Raw genomic sequence first — 15,160 nt, forward strand, 5'->3', positions numbered from 1 at the left:
ATAAAATGAGTTGGAAAGTAGTAATATTTCTCCTTGAACATTTGGTAAAGTTCCTTGGTCAAGATATGAGGCATGGAATTTTCTTTACAGTTAGATTTTTTAACTACAGAAGCAGTATCTTTGATAGACATGGGGCTCTTCAGCTTATCTATTGCTTTTCAAGTGGATTTAAGTAAGTCTGCCAGCAGCTTGTCTTTTATTGATCTGTTCCAAGAAAGAAATAGCTATTTTCTTTTTATTTGTTTCTGTTCGGCTACTGAAATTTTGAGTGATCTCTGTAAGCCACTTAACTCTGTACTGCCCTTAGGTGGGAAGCAGGGTTGGGGTATACTACTTATAAGATGTGAAATACTGAAATATCAAAAAAAAAAAAAAAGGTATCATTATTTTTGCCTCCACCATGTATTGCTTTCTTATTTTGCTTTTGAACAAAGATATTGATTGCACGTATGTACATCTTAATTGGTTTATAGGCTTTTTATGGAAATTCTCAATGATTGTTCTGATGTGGATGAAATCAAATTCCAAGAAGATGGCTCTTGGTGTCCAATGAGACCGAAGAAAGAAGCTATGAAAGTATCCAGCCAACCGTGTACAAAAATAGAAAGTATGTGCAGAATGGCAGTGGAAAGCAAAGCAATGAGATTGGGCAGCATTATGTTTATTGTTAACCTTGACCACTAGCACTATCAGTAGAGTTCAGTTTGCTTGCTTCAGCTTTGGATCATCTGTCAAGTATACATTGCCGTCCTCCTTAGTGATTTTTATTTTTTCCTTAAGAAATGTCATAAAATGTATTTCTTTTTATTTAGGAGGCAGAGGAACAGAGAGAGAGCTCCCATCCTGTGGTTCACTCCCCGAAATGACCTCAGTGACTCAGGCAGGGTTGAAACCAGGAACAGGGAACTTAGTTCAGGGGTCCAGTTGGGTGACAAAGACCCAACAGCTTGAGCCATCCTTTGATGTCTTCCAGAATGCGCATTAGCAGGAAACGATTTGGGAGCGTAATCAAGACCCCAGCGTAGGCACTGTGTCTGATATGGGGTACAGGTGACCCAAGCAGTATCTTCAACATTAGGCCAGACACCTTCCTCAGATACATGCTAAGTGTTCTACCATCCTACAGCCTTTTATAATATACTTGTAATATGTAAAATGAATGAAGCAGTCATCTAAATCATTTTACCAAATGAAGTATATTACAAAATAAAACATAAGTGACATTTTCGTTTTTTTTTAAATTGTTTGTGGTTAGAGAAGTTGCATGTTTGGTTAATGAACAGGGAGGGGCAGTGGTCACAGGTGAACAAATTGTTTTTCTTCCATTTCTTTGTGGAAAGGAATCTGGTCATCGTTTGTTTACCTAGAATATTTATACTTTTTAAAGATTTATTTATTTGAGAGGCAGAGGCAGACAGAGAGAGGTTTTCCATCTGCTGGTTCAATCCCCAAGTGACCATAATGGCTGGAACTGGGCTGATCCAAAGCTAGAAACCAGGAGCTTCTTCCAGGTCTTCTATGCAGGTGCAAGGGCCTAAGGACTTCAGTCATCCTCCACTGCTTTCCCAGGCCATAACAGAGAGCTGGGTTGGAAGTGGAGCAGAACCTGTGCCCATATGGGGTGCTGGCGCTGCAGGTGACGGCTTTACCAACCATGCCGCAGCACTGGCCCCCAGAATATTTATATTTAGCCTTCCACTGAGCTCCCTGCACCTGCCTACACTGAGTAGGGAAACTAAATACAGCTTGAGTAACTGAAACTTGTAGGTGTAATTAAAGTTCCTTTTTATCTAATGCAGTCTATTCACTGCATTTGAATTTTATTCTGACTGTATTTGAAGTTCTAAGAAAAAAAGTAATGATTAAATTTTTCAGGGTAAGGAGAAATGGGGAAAAAAATAAAGACATATACCAATATTAATTACTCCCTTGTAATTGACACTGAACCTAAGTATAATGACCAAGGTTTCTCTAATCTTTGAGAAAAATGGGGAGCAATTTGATTGGTTGCTGCTGGTTTTTCAGTATCTGCCAGCATTTATTTTCAACTAAGTAGATTATAGGGAATAATATACCTTTGTATGAAAAGAGTGGACATCTGTTGTGTGAGGCAATGCTGAGAAAAAAATCTAAATGATTAGTAGATAATTAATTTCAAGAAGCTTTAAATGTCTGAATAACCTAAATTGGAAGTTTGTGGGGATTTTCAGCTGATCAAGGTAAAATTGATTTTTTATCAAGTTTTGATGGGTAGTCTAATACAGACTTTAATATTAGCATGATTGCAAGAATGGAAATATCTAATTCTGACTTAATGTCTATGAGGATACACATCTGGTAAAACCACATGCTCTTGTCCTGTGGCCTGAGACCAAGTCTCTTAACTGCAGGTTTCTGTCTGAAATGACTGCTCACCTGGGAAGCTGATGGTGCAGCAGGATCTGCACACGCAATTTCAAGTGTGCTGTCAAGGCGCAGCACTCATCCTGTCTCCCCAGGGAAGCAGTGCTTTTATTGATATCCCTGGAGTTAGGGGCAGAGTATGTGGATTCACTGCTATGCATTGTCCTGGGTGTACTTGACAGTTAAGACTGAGTTAACAACTGAGTTGGTGTCAGACCTTTAATGTTGTTTTTCCTTCCTTTTACTACGTGCAGGTTTAGGTGTCCTCAGTAAGCCTTGTGCAGTGACTGTAGCCAGTGAGGCAAGCAAAAAGAAAGTGGATGTTATTGACCTAACAATAGAAAGTTCTTCTGATGAAGAGGAAGACCCTCCTGCCAAAAGGAAATGCATCTTTATGTCAGAAACACAAAGCAGCCCAACCAAAGGGTTTGTTAATTTATAGTTCTCCATTGTTCATTGCACTTGCAACTAATGGTTCCTGGGGTGAGTTTGTGCATGTCTCTTAGAGAAGCTGAGTAGCTGAAGGAGGCTGTTGTAATTTGCCATTGTTCACTGGTAATATATTCAAGTAAGCAGATTATTTATATTAAAGCAAATTTTGATGAAGAAAATATTACATCTTCAAGCAGTGAGATCTTGAGGTTTTATTGCATACTTGATACTTTTTGTTATTTTCTGAAACCTGTTTGTAAGGAAATTTGGAGACTCTGACCACCATAACAAAGTCTGGAGTAATGGATCGTGGAATTGGAAACCTAACTGTGGATTTCTGATTCTGGCACTGTTATTTACCTGTTCTGTCATACTGAATGAAATGTTTGTGCCTCCTTTGTTCTATAGAATGGCTGCCTCATAGAATTATTGTCAAGTTTCACTGAAATAGAACAACTTAGCTTCAATGTTAGGCACATGCTAGTTTTTCAGTGAGAATTGATTCCCTTCCCTCCTCACTCTCGAGGATATGGGAAAGCAATACATTCTAGCATGTATTCTTTATGAGTCATCTTGGAGCATTCATTCCTATTTAACAACAGGTACTTCTTAAAGGGAGATTTTGGAGCAAGTGAGAAAGTAACAGGATTTTAATTTGATAGTTCATGAATGCATGTTTTCAAACTTGGTAGTCTCATCTCTTTGGTCTGTCAATCCACTTTTTTTTCTTAATGGTTTTTTTGAAGTACAATTTACATTACAAAATTTACCCATCTTAAGTATATAATGCTTAATTATATTCTCTGATTTCATTAAATTCATGGAGTTGTACCTGTAACCATTCAGGTTTTTTTGGTTTTTTAGTTTTTAATTTTATTTATTTTTTTGACAGGCAGAGTTAGAGAAAGAGAGACAGAAAGGTCTTCCTTCCATTGGTTCAATTCCCCAAATGGCCTGCAGCCGGTGCCCTGCGGCCATCCGAAGCCAGGAGCCAGGTGTTTCCTTCTGATCTCTCATGAGGGTGCAGGGCCCAAGCACTTGGGACATCCTCCACTGCCTTCCCAGGGTGGGTCACAACAGAGAGCTGGAGTGGAAGAGGAGCAACCAGGACTAGAACCTGGAGTGCCGGGCCACAGGCGGAGGATTAGCCTAGTGAACTGCAACACCAGCCGAGGTGTTTTGTTTTGTTAAGATTTACTCATTTAAAAAGCAGAATTACAGAGAGAGGGAGGGAAGGAGAGAGAGAGAGAGATCTTCCATCCGCTGATTGACTCCCCAAGTGGCTGCAACAGCTGGTGCTAGGCTGATCCAGAGTCAGGCATTCTTCATGGTCTCCCATGTGCAGGGGCCCAAGGACCTGGGCCATCTTCTGCTTCCCGAGGCCATAGCAGAGAGCTGGATCAGAAGTGGAGCAGCCAAGACTTGAACCAGCACCCATATGAGATGCAGACACTGCAGGCAGCAGCTTTACCCACTAGGCCACAATGCTGGCCATAAGTATTTCAACTCCTGTAATGTTTTTTTGTAGTTTATTCTCATTTACATTTGAAATCTAGATGACCATTAATGTTCTTTTTGTCTCTACAAATTTTCCTCTTCTAGCATTTTTATATATTTTTATATATATGGAATTATATTCTCAGTATACATTTTGTTTTCTTTTTAAATTAGAGTGTCCATATGCTGGTTCACAGTCCAAACACCTGCAACGGCTGGGGTTGGTCCAATGCCAAAGCTAGGAGCTGGGAGTCTCCCATGTTGGTGGCAGGCACCCAGTTACTTTAGGTACCACTGCTGCCTCTCAGCATCTGCATTAGCAGGAGGCTAGAGTCAGGAGCCAGAGCTGGGGCATGTGTGTTTTAATTATTAGGGTGAACACTCACTCTCTTGATTTTTGTTTTTGTTTGTTTGTTTGTATTTTTGAGAGGCAGAGTTACAGAGAGGGAGAGAGAGTTATAAACAGTTCTTTGTAACTTTTATGTCTCAGCTTCCCTCTTCACTGTTAAAATACATGCATTTCCAGAAATTACTTAGATGTCATGGTAAAGGCATATATTTTCTTTTGCCTACTTACTTAGAATGAAATTTTATTTTTATGGAAGAGAAAATGAGGAAAGTGTTTCAAGTGAGTTTCTTTTCTGGCATGAATGATGAAAAATGAAAATATGATTTTGAATGTTTACTGGAGTATGGAAAAATCAAAGGAATGAATACTTAGATATGGTGTTGTCTAGGTCTTACTCTAATGATACTCTTCAGAATATATACTAGAAAAATGTGGGTTGTAAATACATTGTTAGATTCACACCAGTTTGAAAGGTTTGTGCATAATGATGCTTACTGCTGAGTAGTTGTGATCTTGAGGGTGTCTCTGGTGACCTACTATAAGGGTCTCCCCTCTGTCCTTTACTACATTTTTATCAATACTTGATGAGAAAATGAAACTAGAGGAATGGCACACATATTGAGTAACAAAATAGGAAATGACCTCAGTGTGCAAAGAACTAAGAATAGTTTATACCTATGGTCAGCTATTCTAGAGCTAAGGCTCTTTATCGAGCTAGAAAAGAAAAACGAAAATAAGAAGTAAATATCGCCAGCGCCGCGGCTCACTAGGCTAATCCTCCGCCTTGCAGCTCCGGCACAGCGGATTCTAGTCCCGGTCGGGGCACCGGCTTCTGTCCCAGTTGCCCCTCTTGCAGGCCAGCTCTCTGCTGTGGCCAGGGAGTGCAGTGGAGGATGGCCCAAGTGCTTGGGCTCTGCACCCCATGGGAGACCAGGAGAAGCACCTGGCTCCTGGCTTCGGATCAGCGCGGTGCACTGGCCGCAGCGGCCATTGGAGAGTGAACCAACAGCAAAAGGAAGACCTTTCTCTCTCTCACTCTCACTCTCACTGTCCACTCTGCTTGTCAAAAAAAAAAAAAAAAATATCACTGGACTTTCGTGACTAAACCAACAACATATAAATGTTGATTTATGGAATCTGTATAAATTGCAGCTACCAGGCTCATTGCATGAAGCCACCATAACCCTTAATATGAACACCCATACAGAAGAGCACTTAGGAAACAGGTTCACATGGAAAGATAAGTGAAAAGTCTGAATTTAATCATAGAAAACTTTAATTGTATAGTAAAATGACATGTGCTGTCACCGAATAGTTCATCCTGAGTGCTTTAATATTAGCAGATAAATTGATAAGATAGAACTTGTCATAAGGGCAATTATTTTCACATCTTAATAGATGTTGGCTTTTAATAAGAAGTTGCTGTTTCTGAAAGAAACTCTGAAATGTCAGAATTCACTTACTGATTTGAAGACTTTGCTACTTAAGATTTTTTTTAATGTATGTTGGTTATTTTTTAGACAACATTAATAAAAGAAGCCTAAGATCTGGTCTTCATACCTTACAAGTTTTGTGCCACTTTAATTTATGTGGCTCTACTTAGGGCATTTTAGTCCTAATGATCAAGACAAGTATTAACAAATGAGTGCAGCTAGAGGGGAGGACCAGGAAGGGCAAACAGTGGAAACCTGGAGCATGAGGGATGGGTGGGGCTACGGATCGAAGCTGGTGGACCAGAAGAGATAGCATGATAGCTTGTCAAAAAGAAAAACTTACTCTAATAAACAGTTTCACAGGGCACCAAGAAGAAAGTAGAAAGCCTCTCACCTAGGGAGAACTACTGTTAACATTTTGATGGAAATTTCAAACCTTTTCTTTGCAAGCTACTGAAGTCTCTTTAAATGTAGTTTGTAGTAACTGTCAGGAGAAACTAGTATGTTAATCTAAGAATATAGAAAACTTCTGATGTTTTTCTAATGTTTTCTGATGATGTTTTAAAATGTAATTTCAAGGATGAGTATTTGGGGTAGTAGTTGATATGCTACTGCCTGAGGTCGAGTCCTGGCTCCGTTCCTGATTCCAGCTTCCTGCCAATGCATTCCCTGGTAGGCAGCAGGTGATGGCTAAAGTACTTGGGTCCCTGCCACCCAGGTGGGAGACCCAGGTTGAATTCTGGGCTTCTGGCTTTGGCTTGCCCAGCCCTGGCTGTTTGTTGGCATTTGGGAAGTGAAGCAGAGGCAGATGAAAGATAATCTTTCAATCTTGCTCTCTCTCACTCTCTCTATCTTTGTGTCTTTCAAGTACATTTTAAAAACATATTAATTTTACATAGATCTTTACCCCATTCCCTGGAAATTGAGTAGTGGTTTTATCTTTTATAAGGTGGTAAAGACAGGAGACGAAGAATAGGGATAAATAATATGTGGTTCTGGATTTTGTTTATCTTTTATGACAATGTGGGAGAACACAGTGAACATCAGGTTTATGAATAAAAATCATCATTCCTATTGAGCCTTGTAGCTCCAGCACACCGGGTTCTAGTCCTGGTCGGGGCGCCGGATTCTGTCCCGGTTGCCCCTCTTCCAGGCCAGCTCTCTGCTGTGGCCCGGCTGTGTAGTGGAGGATGGCCCAAGTGCTTGGGCCCTGCACCTGCATGGGAGACCAGGAGAAGCACCTGGCTCCTGGCTGTGGATCAGCGCGGTGCACCGGCTGCAGCGGCAGCCATTGGAGGGTGAACCAACGGTAAAGGAAGACCTTTCTCTCTGTCTCTCTCTCTCACTGTCCACTCTGCCTGTCAAAAATTAAAAAAAAAAGAAAGAAAAGAAAAAAATCATCATTCCATTTTCAGTCAACTTAACTTGAACCCGTTATGAGTTCCATGAAATTCCCTGATCCAGTACACAATCTAGAATCCTAATATTTGCTGGATAGCAGCATTCTTGAAATTTGCTGTTATGGATGAAGTTTAAAAAATCAACATGTATACACCTAATTGTGTATGTATTTGCTCATCTTGTAGGGAGGCAACAGTAGATTTTAAAAGCTTTCAGACATTGTTTATTACTTGATAACATTACATTTTTATAACCATAATTCCACCAGACACATTCATTTACATTTTCCCATGGTATCTATACATACACCTCTCCTTTTTCTATAGGTTCTATAATCATTTTATGTTTCTAAATGTGATCCTTGTGAAGATTCTGATAAAAAACAAAATCTGCTACCAGTATGTAATTTGATAACTTCTATGACTACTTTCAGGCATTCTATATAAAGTTGAATTTGTATTAATGATTGCACAGATAAATGGTCATTAACCAACACTTAGTTTAGCTTTTCAGATACTTGCTTAGGTTTTAGATGTTGATTTAATAATTTGTACCTTCTTTGGATTTTGGTAGTGAAGAAATAAGGAATGGGTTGTTATTCAAAGCTTTGTATTATGCAAGCAGGACATGTGACTAGGTGTTACTGAATGAGATAGTGTGTAGGGCATTGACCTGGCTCCTGTATGTATGGGTGTAAGTCAGGAAGTCAGAAGGAAAAGGAATGTGTTGGCTGTTTCTTACATTTCTGATCCAAGAAGAAGGATCAGTTCGAGGTCAACACAAAAAATCTGTCGTGTGAAATATCAAAGGAATAAAAAGGGGAGATTAGGAAGACTGGCATTGTCTTTTTCTTGTAAACCTGAAATTCTTAGTTTGTTTCAGTGGTGGTGGAGGAAGAATTGATTAAATGTGCTTCTAAATAAGAACTTTTTAAATTAATAATACCTGATAAATATATTTTTGGTCTTCAGTATAGTACCTCTGACATAAGATATTAATACTTGTGAAGCAGCCAGAATCATCAGAACCACTTTTCTATTCCTCTACCTGGCACAGACTTCTCTCTTATCCCAAGTTATCTGTTTTCCCCTCAAGATTCTTTCTTTAACATTGTTCACATCCTGCTTGTGGATTTAGGTCTTCATTTAGCATGGGAGATGAAGAAACCTGATTCTAACCCAAGCAAGTTGATCTTTAGAAAATGACTTTTTTTCTATCTTTGTCTACCTCTGGAAAATGTGTTTTCAAGCACCAGCTTTGTTATTGCCTCAAGCATATTATATTTCATGGCTCCCTGAATGGATCGAATTTTTAAGATTTCTGAACTCTGACCTCTGTCATTTACTCACTTTTCTGAGACTATGTAGTTGACAGCACAGCCATATGTGCACTCTGGATAACCTTGTGTTTTATATTTCTAGTAGTATCCGTATTTTTATACATAGTACTGAGTGACTGCTGGGCAAGGTTCTCATCTCAAAATGCAAACCAGTTTTAGTAGGAATCCAGTGTCTAAACGAACTGTGATTATTTAAGTGGTTTAACAATTAAGTCTAGGTAATGAAATGGGTTGTCCAGTATTTAGTATACAGAGTGTCATACAAGTATGTCATGTCATTTCCTGCTACAGTGCTTGATCTCTGCAGTGACAGCAGGGGTTTCAGCCCAGGGAAAGCATGTCTAGAGGTCTCGGTTGTCATTCGTTCAGCTCTGTGACCATGCCCTTCTTTAAGAAAGTCATATTTGTTTGTCACGGTCTCTCCTAGCTGCAGAATTCTGTGCTGACCATAGTTGAGTAGCAGTGCCCTGGGATGCTGACCTTAACGTTTTGCCGGTTGCACCTCATTCCTGTTATTCCTGTTGACAAGCTGGCCACCTTTAGTCCTGAGGTCAGCAGTGTTACTTAGTGTCCTCCTGCATTCAGAGTATTTCTCTTGTGAAGCTCTGATTGTTTCCCTGAACCAAGAGAAAATGCAGATTAAGGAATAACACAAAATCATCTCTAAGGTTGAAATTTTTCAAAAAAAAATGTTTAATTATATTAAAATTATAATATTTAATTGCATTAAATATTTAATATATTGAAATTTTAATTATATAGGATGAATAAGTTTGCATATAATATTAAATTGTATTGTATGTTTTTAGCTTACATTTTTAGTTGCATGAACAGCTTTTTTCAAAGCACAGACCCTCTTAGAGAAGTAAGTATCATTATAGCCAGTGTTTTTACCTCTGGATATTATATTTCAAATCTGTTTACCATAATTTCCTGTTGCAGGCCTCTAGCCATCAGGTTGCCTGGCTTTAGGATTGGCTAACTGTTCTTAGATGATTCCCAGATAAGATTGAAAATAAATAATTCAAGTAGAATTGAAGAAATTCTGATTGAACTGTAGTGAGTAGCTTCACTTATAGAGGTGCCCTCATTTAAATCAAATGTTGTGTACTCCATTTTAGTTTTAAATTTCTTTGTATATAAACTTTATCCACATACATGTTACATATATATATATTAACAAAAGCCCATGTAACGTATATTTGTGGATAAAGGACTTATGTCTTACTCCAGCACTGTATGCTATGTTTTAATGTCAGCTTGGTCTTATGTTACAGCTGCTGTTCAGAACCAAAATAGACTCATGTTAAAATGAAGACTCTTTAGAAAGAAGAGAGGAGGGTAGAGTACTGGGTAGTGTGTAACTGTCCTGTAGTTGTGCCGAGACGTAGTGAACGTACAGCTGGGAACACCCAATGGTGCTGCTCTTCTCTCCTGTGGACTAACAGCCAGATTGTGATTTCCCATGCTGTTTAAAACAGGGTTCTCATGTATCAGCCACCTGGAAGGGTGCCCAGTGTGACTTCGGTTGATCCTGCTGCTATTCCGCCTTCATTAACAGACTACTCAGTACCATTCCACCACACGCCAATATCAAGCATGTCATCAGATTTGCCAGGTATGTGGAAAGTGTTTATTTTCTTTGACAAATCTTGTTGTTTGCTGTTAATCTATGGAGAAAATATAGTTTAAAGTTTTTAAATAGAAGTACTGAGGAATGAAGGCTTCATGTATAGGTAGTATCTGCTTTAAAATATCACGTTTTACTTGTCTTAACTAGAGAGCAATGTGTAGATTGTTGATAACAGGGAATCTGGTAGGGTGTAGGGGAGTTTTATGAAGTTAATCTCCTTGTGGAGAGTTTATACTCAGATTTTTTTCTTGGAGTATTTTTCATAGGTGCTTTGCAGGTTAGGGAGAGTGTTTTCTAATGCTCTTGGTAGCCCATCAACTAGAATATACTTATATCATTTGGGGTCACTCTTGCCTACCAGCTTTTTCCCAAAAAAGTTAGGATCTACCATCTGTTTCCCTCAAACAGTGATTTACTGCTCGGATATCTTTATAATAACTTAACAATTTAAAATTTTAGGGTTTCTTGAATTACCATAGTTACCAAGGTTTGTGCAAGCAAAGCCGTATAATAAAATTTTATTCTTCTTCCCTTTCTCCATAACCATTGTTTTTGCACACTTTTTCGTTGATCACATTTGAGCAGGTCAGAACAGTGTCACTTATGTTCATGGTTTTCTCTCTCTTCATAGGGCCCTTTTAGGGGAATACAATTCCTTTCCCTCATGATGAGTTTTTCTCTAGATTTAAGAAGTTGATTTTCACCAAAGGTTTATTTTCCTTCCTTCCCTTAGTGAGGTCCGTTTTTTAAATATATTCTGTTGGACAAAATTTATGGTATTAGAACAATTGATGTGTTATCTGTCCCAGATTAATTTTTCCACTTGATATTTGCTTAGCTTATTGGAATAAAATTTAGTGAGAGATAATAGCATAGACCAAAAATAGTATCCTTTACAAGTTTTTTCATAAAATTTGACTCTTAAATATGGTTATTTCTTATTTGGGAATTTGTATTTGTAAAAGTTCCTTGCAGCATCATTTATAATTTCATTTATATAGGCTGATGCTGAGATATAGGTGAGGTTTCGTGGCTCATGATGAAAGATGGAAACTCAGTTCTTGATTTCTAAGTGTTACGTGTTTAACCTTGCCTTGATTGAGTGTTCATGTGTCATCTTAGTATGCTTTATAAACAAGCACTCCAGAAAGATTTACTTGAATTAAAAATTAATCCTGAAAAAAAGACAGTGAACATTTCTCTTTATTTAAAGTGATCCTGGCCATTTAGCAATAGCATAGACACAATGTACAAATCACCTGGTTTGTTAATTTTCAAGTTATGTGAGTCTGGACAAATTTTTAATTTGGGAGAATTTATATTATTTCAAAACTTGAGAATAAAATGAGATTTTGTGTCTTAAACATGTGCAGATTTGAGAAAAATGCAATAAAATATGTCTGAACTGTGTATATGGTAAAATGTACTTCAAGTGGTATCAAGGAAATAATACTAACATCCAGGGCTGATATTTAACCAACATAAACCAATATGGTAAGACTGGTTGTTAAAATATTGAAAATTTTTCTTAGCAGTTAATGAACTGTGAATAGAATCTAGCATGCTTTAGCAGATTGCTAGTTGTTGTCATCTGTGAATTACATAGTAGCATTACAGCATCGAAGTAGTTAATAGCTTTTACTGTGGTTTCATTGTTAATGTGCTCTTTTGTAGTTATTACTTTGGTCTTATTTTGTATATAATTTTATGTAGTAAGTTTGTGCTATGCAGAATTTTGGTAGTGATAAATTTAATAATTAAAATATTAAATAGAACATCAGAATGGAGAGATGACAAAGTTTTAATAAATTTCTTAACATTCCTTTTAAACATCATAAATATGAATCTTCTGAATCTGCAGGAGAACAAAGAAGAAATGATATTAATAATGAACTGCAGCTTGGAACATCTGATGCTGTGCAACAATGAATACAAAATAAAACAAATAATTTGTATTTATGGAATGGAAAACAGCTTGATTATTTCAAGAAAAAATATGACTGCCTTATTATTGCTAGTGCCATATTGTCAGGTGCGAATGGTGCTCAAAAGTTGTATCATTAAAATTTGAAAGTGCTAAAAATTTACATATTTAATCATGTAGCAGTCCTGTTTTGTTCAGAGTTTATGACTCAAGTCAAATGTATGGTCCTCAGCGAGGAAGCAAACTAATGAATCAGTTTCCTGTGGCGAAGCATCTAAAACTATAATTATCAGCGTGAATAAAACAGAAGCAATTAGAATATATCAGAATTTTTAACATTACCTACTTTTGAGTAAAAATAATTGAGCATTTTCAGCCATGAAATACTTAGGAGGGCATAAACATATACCAGCATGACATATTACAACTGAAAGTTTTAGTGAAATAAGAAAATAGTATTTTGCTAACATTTATTTTAAAAAGGCAGTATAATTTTAATCACTGTTGAAACTTTCATATAAAAGTTTAAAAATTGCTTAAAATACAAAAATGAGACTTTGATAGTTTAGTTTTTTATTAAAAGAAATAACATATCAAGTAACTGAAATAACTATCAAACTTCACTGTTAGTATCTGAGAAAAAAATGGTTTCAATGAGAAATATTTACACTAAAACCTTAATAGGATTTTGTGTAGGTAGCGCCTGTGTAATGTTTGGGAAACAATCTGAAACTTCCAACTGAAATTTCAAAACATTTCTAGGTATTTTATTATGGCATTTTGTAAGTCACCATATACTAGTTATCCTTGGATGAGGCATGTAAGAATTCTTATCTAGTAATTCTCTTAAGTCCTTTCTAAGTCGATTTTCTGTTTACTGCACACATGGAGTTTTGAAAAGATGTACATTGAGATAATGAAAAAGATAAGACTTTGGGGACCTTGATAGGCATTTTTTAGTAACAAGGTGGCAAAAACAGTTTGCGTACCATACCAAGCCTTTCTATCTATGGAGTGAAATTATGAAATAGCGGCGATTGGACGTTACGAAAATGAGTATTTTTTGAGAGATTTGACTTTAATACAGTGTTGCAGCAGAGATGTCAGTACTTCATAAAATAAGGTATTGGTTATCAAAATAAATTCTCAGTTAATAAACATTGAAAATTATTGAACATAAAAATTTTGACTAAAAAGTAGGAGCTATTAAAATGAAGATAAATATCATTTAAAGCTGAATAAAATTAAACCAATTAATTAGATTACATTCCAGTAGATTTTCTTGTGACAGTCTGTAGTAAAAACACTGAATTTATAAAACTCCCGATAGGTTTGTAAGAGCTAGACAGATTTTGAATTACTGTTCACAGAAGCAAAGGAAAGATTTACTGAAAAATATAAAATTTGTGAAGAGAGAAGCTGTCTGTCTACTGAGCTGTGTCACTTACTGGTCTTCAATTTAATGGGGATGTCATTGGAAGATTTCATTGTGATTCCATTATCCGTTGTTGGCTCAAGCTGCTGTATCATACAACTGGTGACATACATCTGAAACAAGAAATTAGACAACAATTTAACAAATGCTTCAGAAATTGTTTGACTTTCTTTCACATGATTGGTGCTACAGCTTATATCACTTGATAAGCGTTTTATAATACTTTCAGAGGTTACAATGGGATAAAGGTACTTCACAATTTTTGAGTTAAGATTATTCATACTGAATATTAAATATTTTGGATATCATCCCCATTGCTACACTCTATTTTGAGTCACGGTATCAGATGTGCACTCTGTGTGGCTGTTAGATTTGGAGCCGGGGGGGGGGGGTGACATTGAATTCCAGCTTATAAAATTCATGGGTTTAATAGAAATTGGCCTCTTAATGACCTATACCTCATATGTGATTTTTTTTTTTTTTTTTTTTTTTTTTTTTTTTTTTAGTGTTTTGAAATAATTGTGTAGCCACACAGGGAGGTCTGAGGGAACTGGCTTTGAAATATACTGCTTCAGACTTGAAGTTTTTATTATTACTTGACTGGGCAGCCGTTTTGATATTCCTCTTTCTAAAACATAATTGGAAAATTCTTTGATTTGGAAGACTACATTAGCTTAGAACCTAGTACCCATTCATTCACTTTGGCTGTTAGCGAGCGGCATCTCCTAGCTACTTGCTTTGTGCAGGGCATTGGACTGTGTGGGAGCAGGGGGCCAGAGACTATCAGCGACATAGTCATCTATTTAAGAAATGATATTTTAGATCAATTTCAATGTGTATTTCTGAAAAATAAATGTGAAGTATCTTAAGAGTCTTAAGTATGCTTTTTTTAAAGAAAAATGGACTGAATTCAGTTCATTATCTCATCATTTTTATTGCCTGTCATTCTATTAAGTGACAAAGGGGAGACATTTGCTTTGACCAATCTCTGGGAATCTTTGGACTGCTGCCTCTTGAGTTGCTGAGAGGAGGTTTTTTTTTTCCAGTTGTCTTATCAGGAATATGTTCAGCTTTGGGTTTTATGCACATTAACTATTACTGATTATGACGCAGAACCTTCCCTATGGCGGAGTGGTAAGCAATTACCACAAAGGTTTTGTGACTTATAATAAATACAAATGATTTGGGGAAATAATACTAGTCTCCAAAATATGAGACAACTATTAACAAAGCATTTTTGTTTTAGGTTTGGATTTTCTTTCCCTTATTCCAGTTGATCCCCAGGTATGTATCCTGAATTTAAGCAACTAATTT

At 37.0% G+C, this 15,160-nt stretch overlaps 1 protein-coding gene across 50 annotated transcripts in view; it reads left to right on the forward strand.

The window, feature by feature from the left end:
- Positions 1–15,160, forward strand: part of PIAS2 (protein inhibitor of activated STAT 2) — a 108,156-nt gene that overhangs the window by 83,023 nt on the left and 9,973 nt on the right. For 31 of the 50 annotated variants that reach the window (XM_070050211.2, XM_070050208.2, XM_070050209.2 and 28 more), the window contains 4 exons: positions 474–607; positions 2,658–2,829; positions 10,336–10,472; positions 15,093–15,130. In XM_070050211.2, the coding sequence (XP_069906312.2) occupies positions 474–607; positions 2,658–2,829; positions 10,336–10,472; positions 15,093–15,130 (481 nt within the window). Of the gene's footprint in view, positions 1–473; positions 608–2,657; positions 2,830–10,335; positions 10,473–12,348; positions 12,520–15,092; positions 15,131–15,160 lie in introns of all 50 variants that reach the window. The other 19 variants (XR_011379338.2, XR_016214027.1, XR_011379344.2 and 16 more) reach the window with 3 other exon arrangements.

Source organism: Oryctolagus cuniculus, chromosome 10, assembly GCF_051225735.1.
Source record: "Oryctolagus cuniculus isolate XC-2025 breed Fujian yellow rabbit chromosome 10, ASM5122573v1, whole genome shotgun sequence".
Lineage (NCBI taxonomy): Eukaryota > Metazoa > Chordata > Mammalia > Lagomorpha > Leporidae > Oryctolagus > Oryctolagus cuniculus.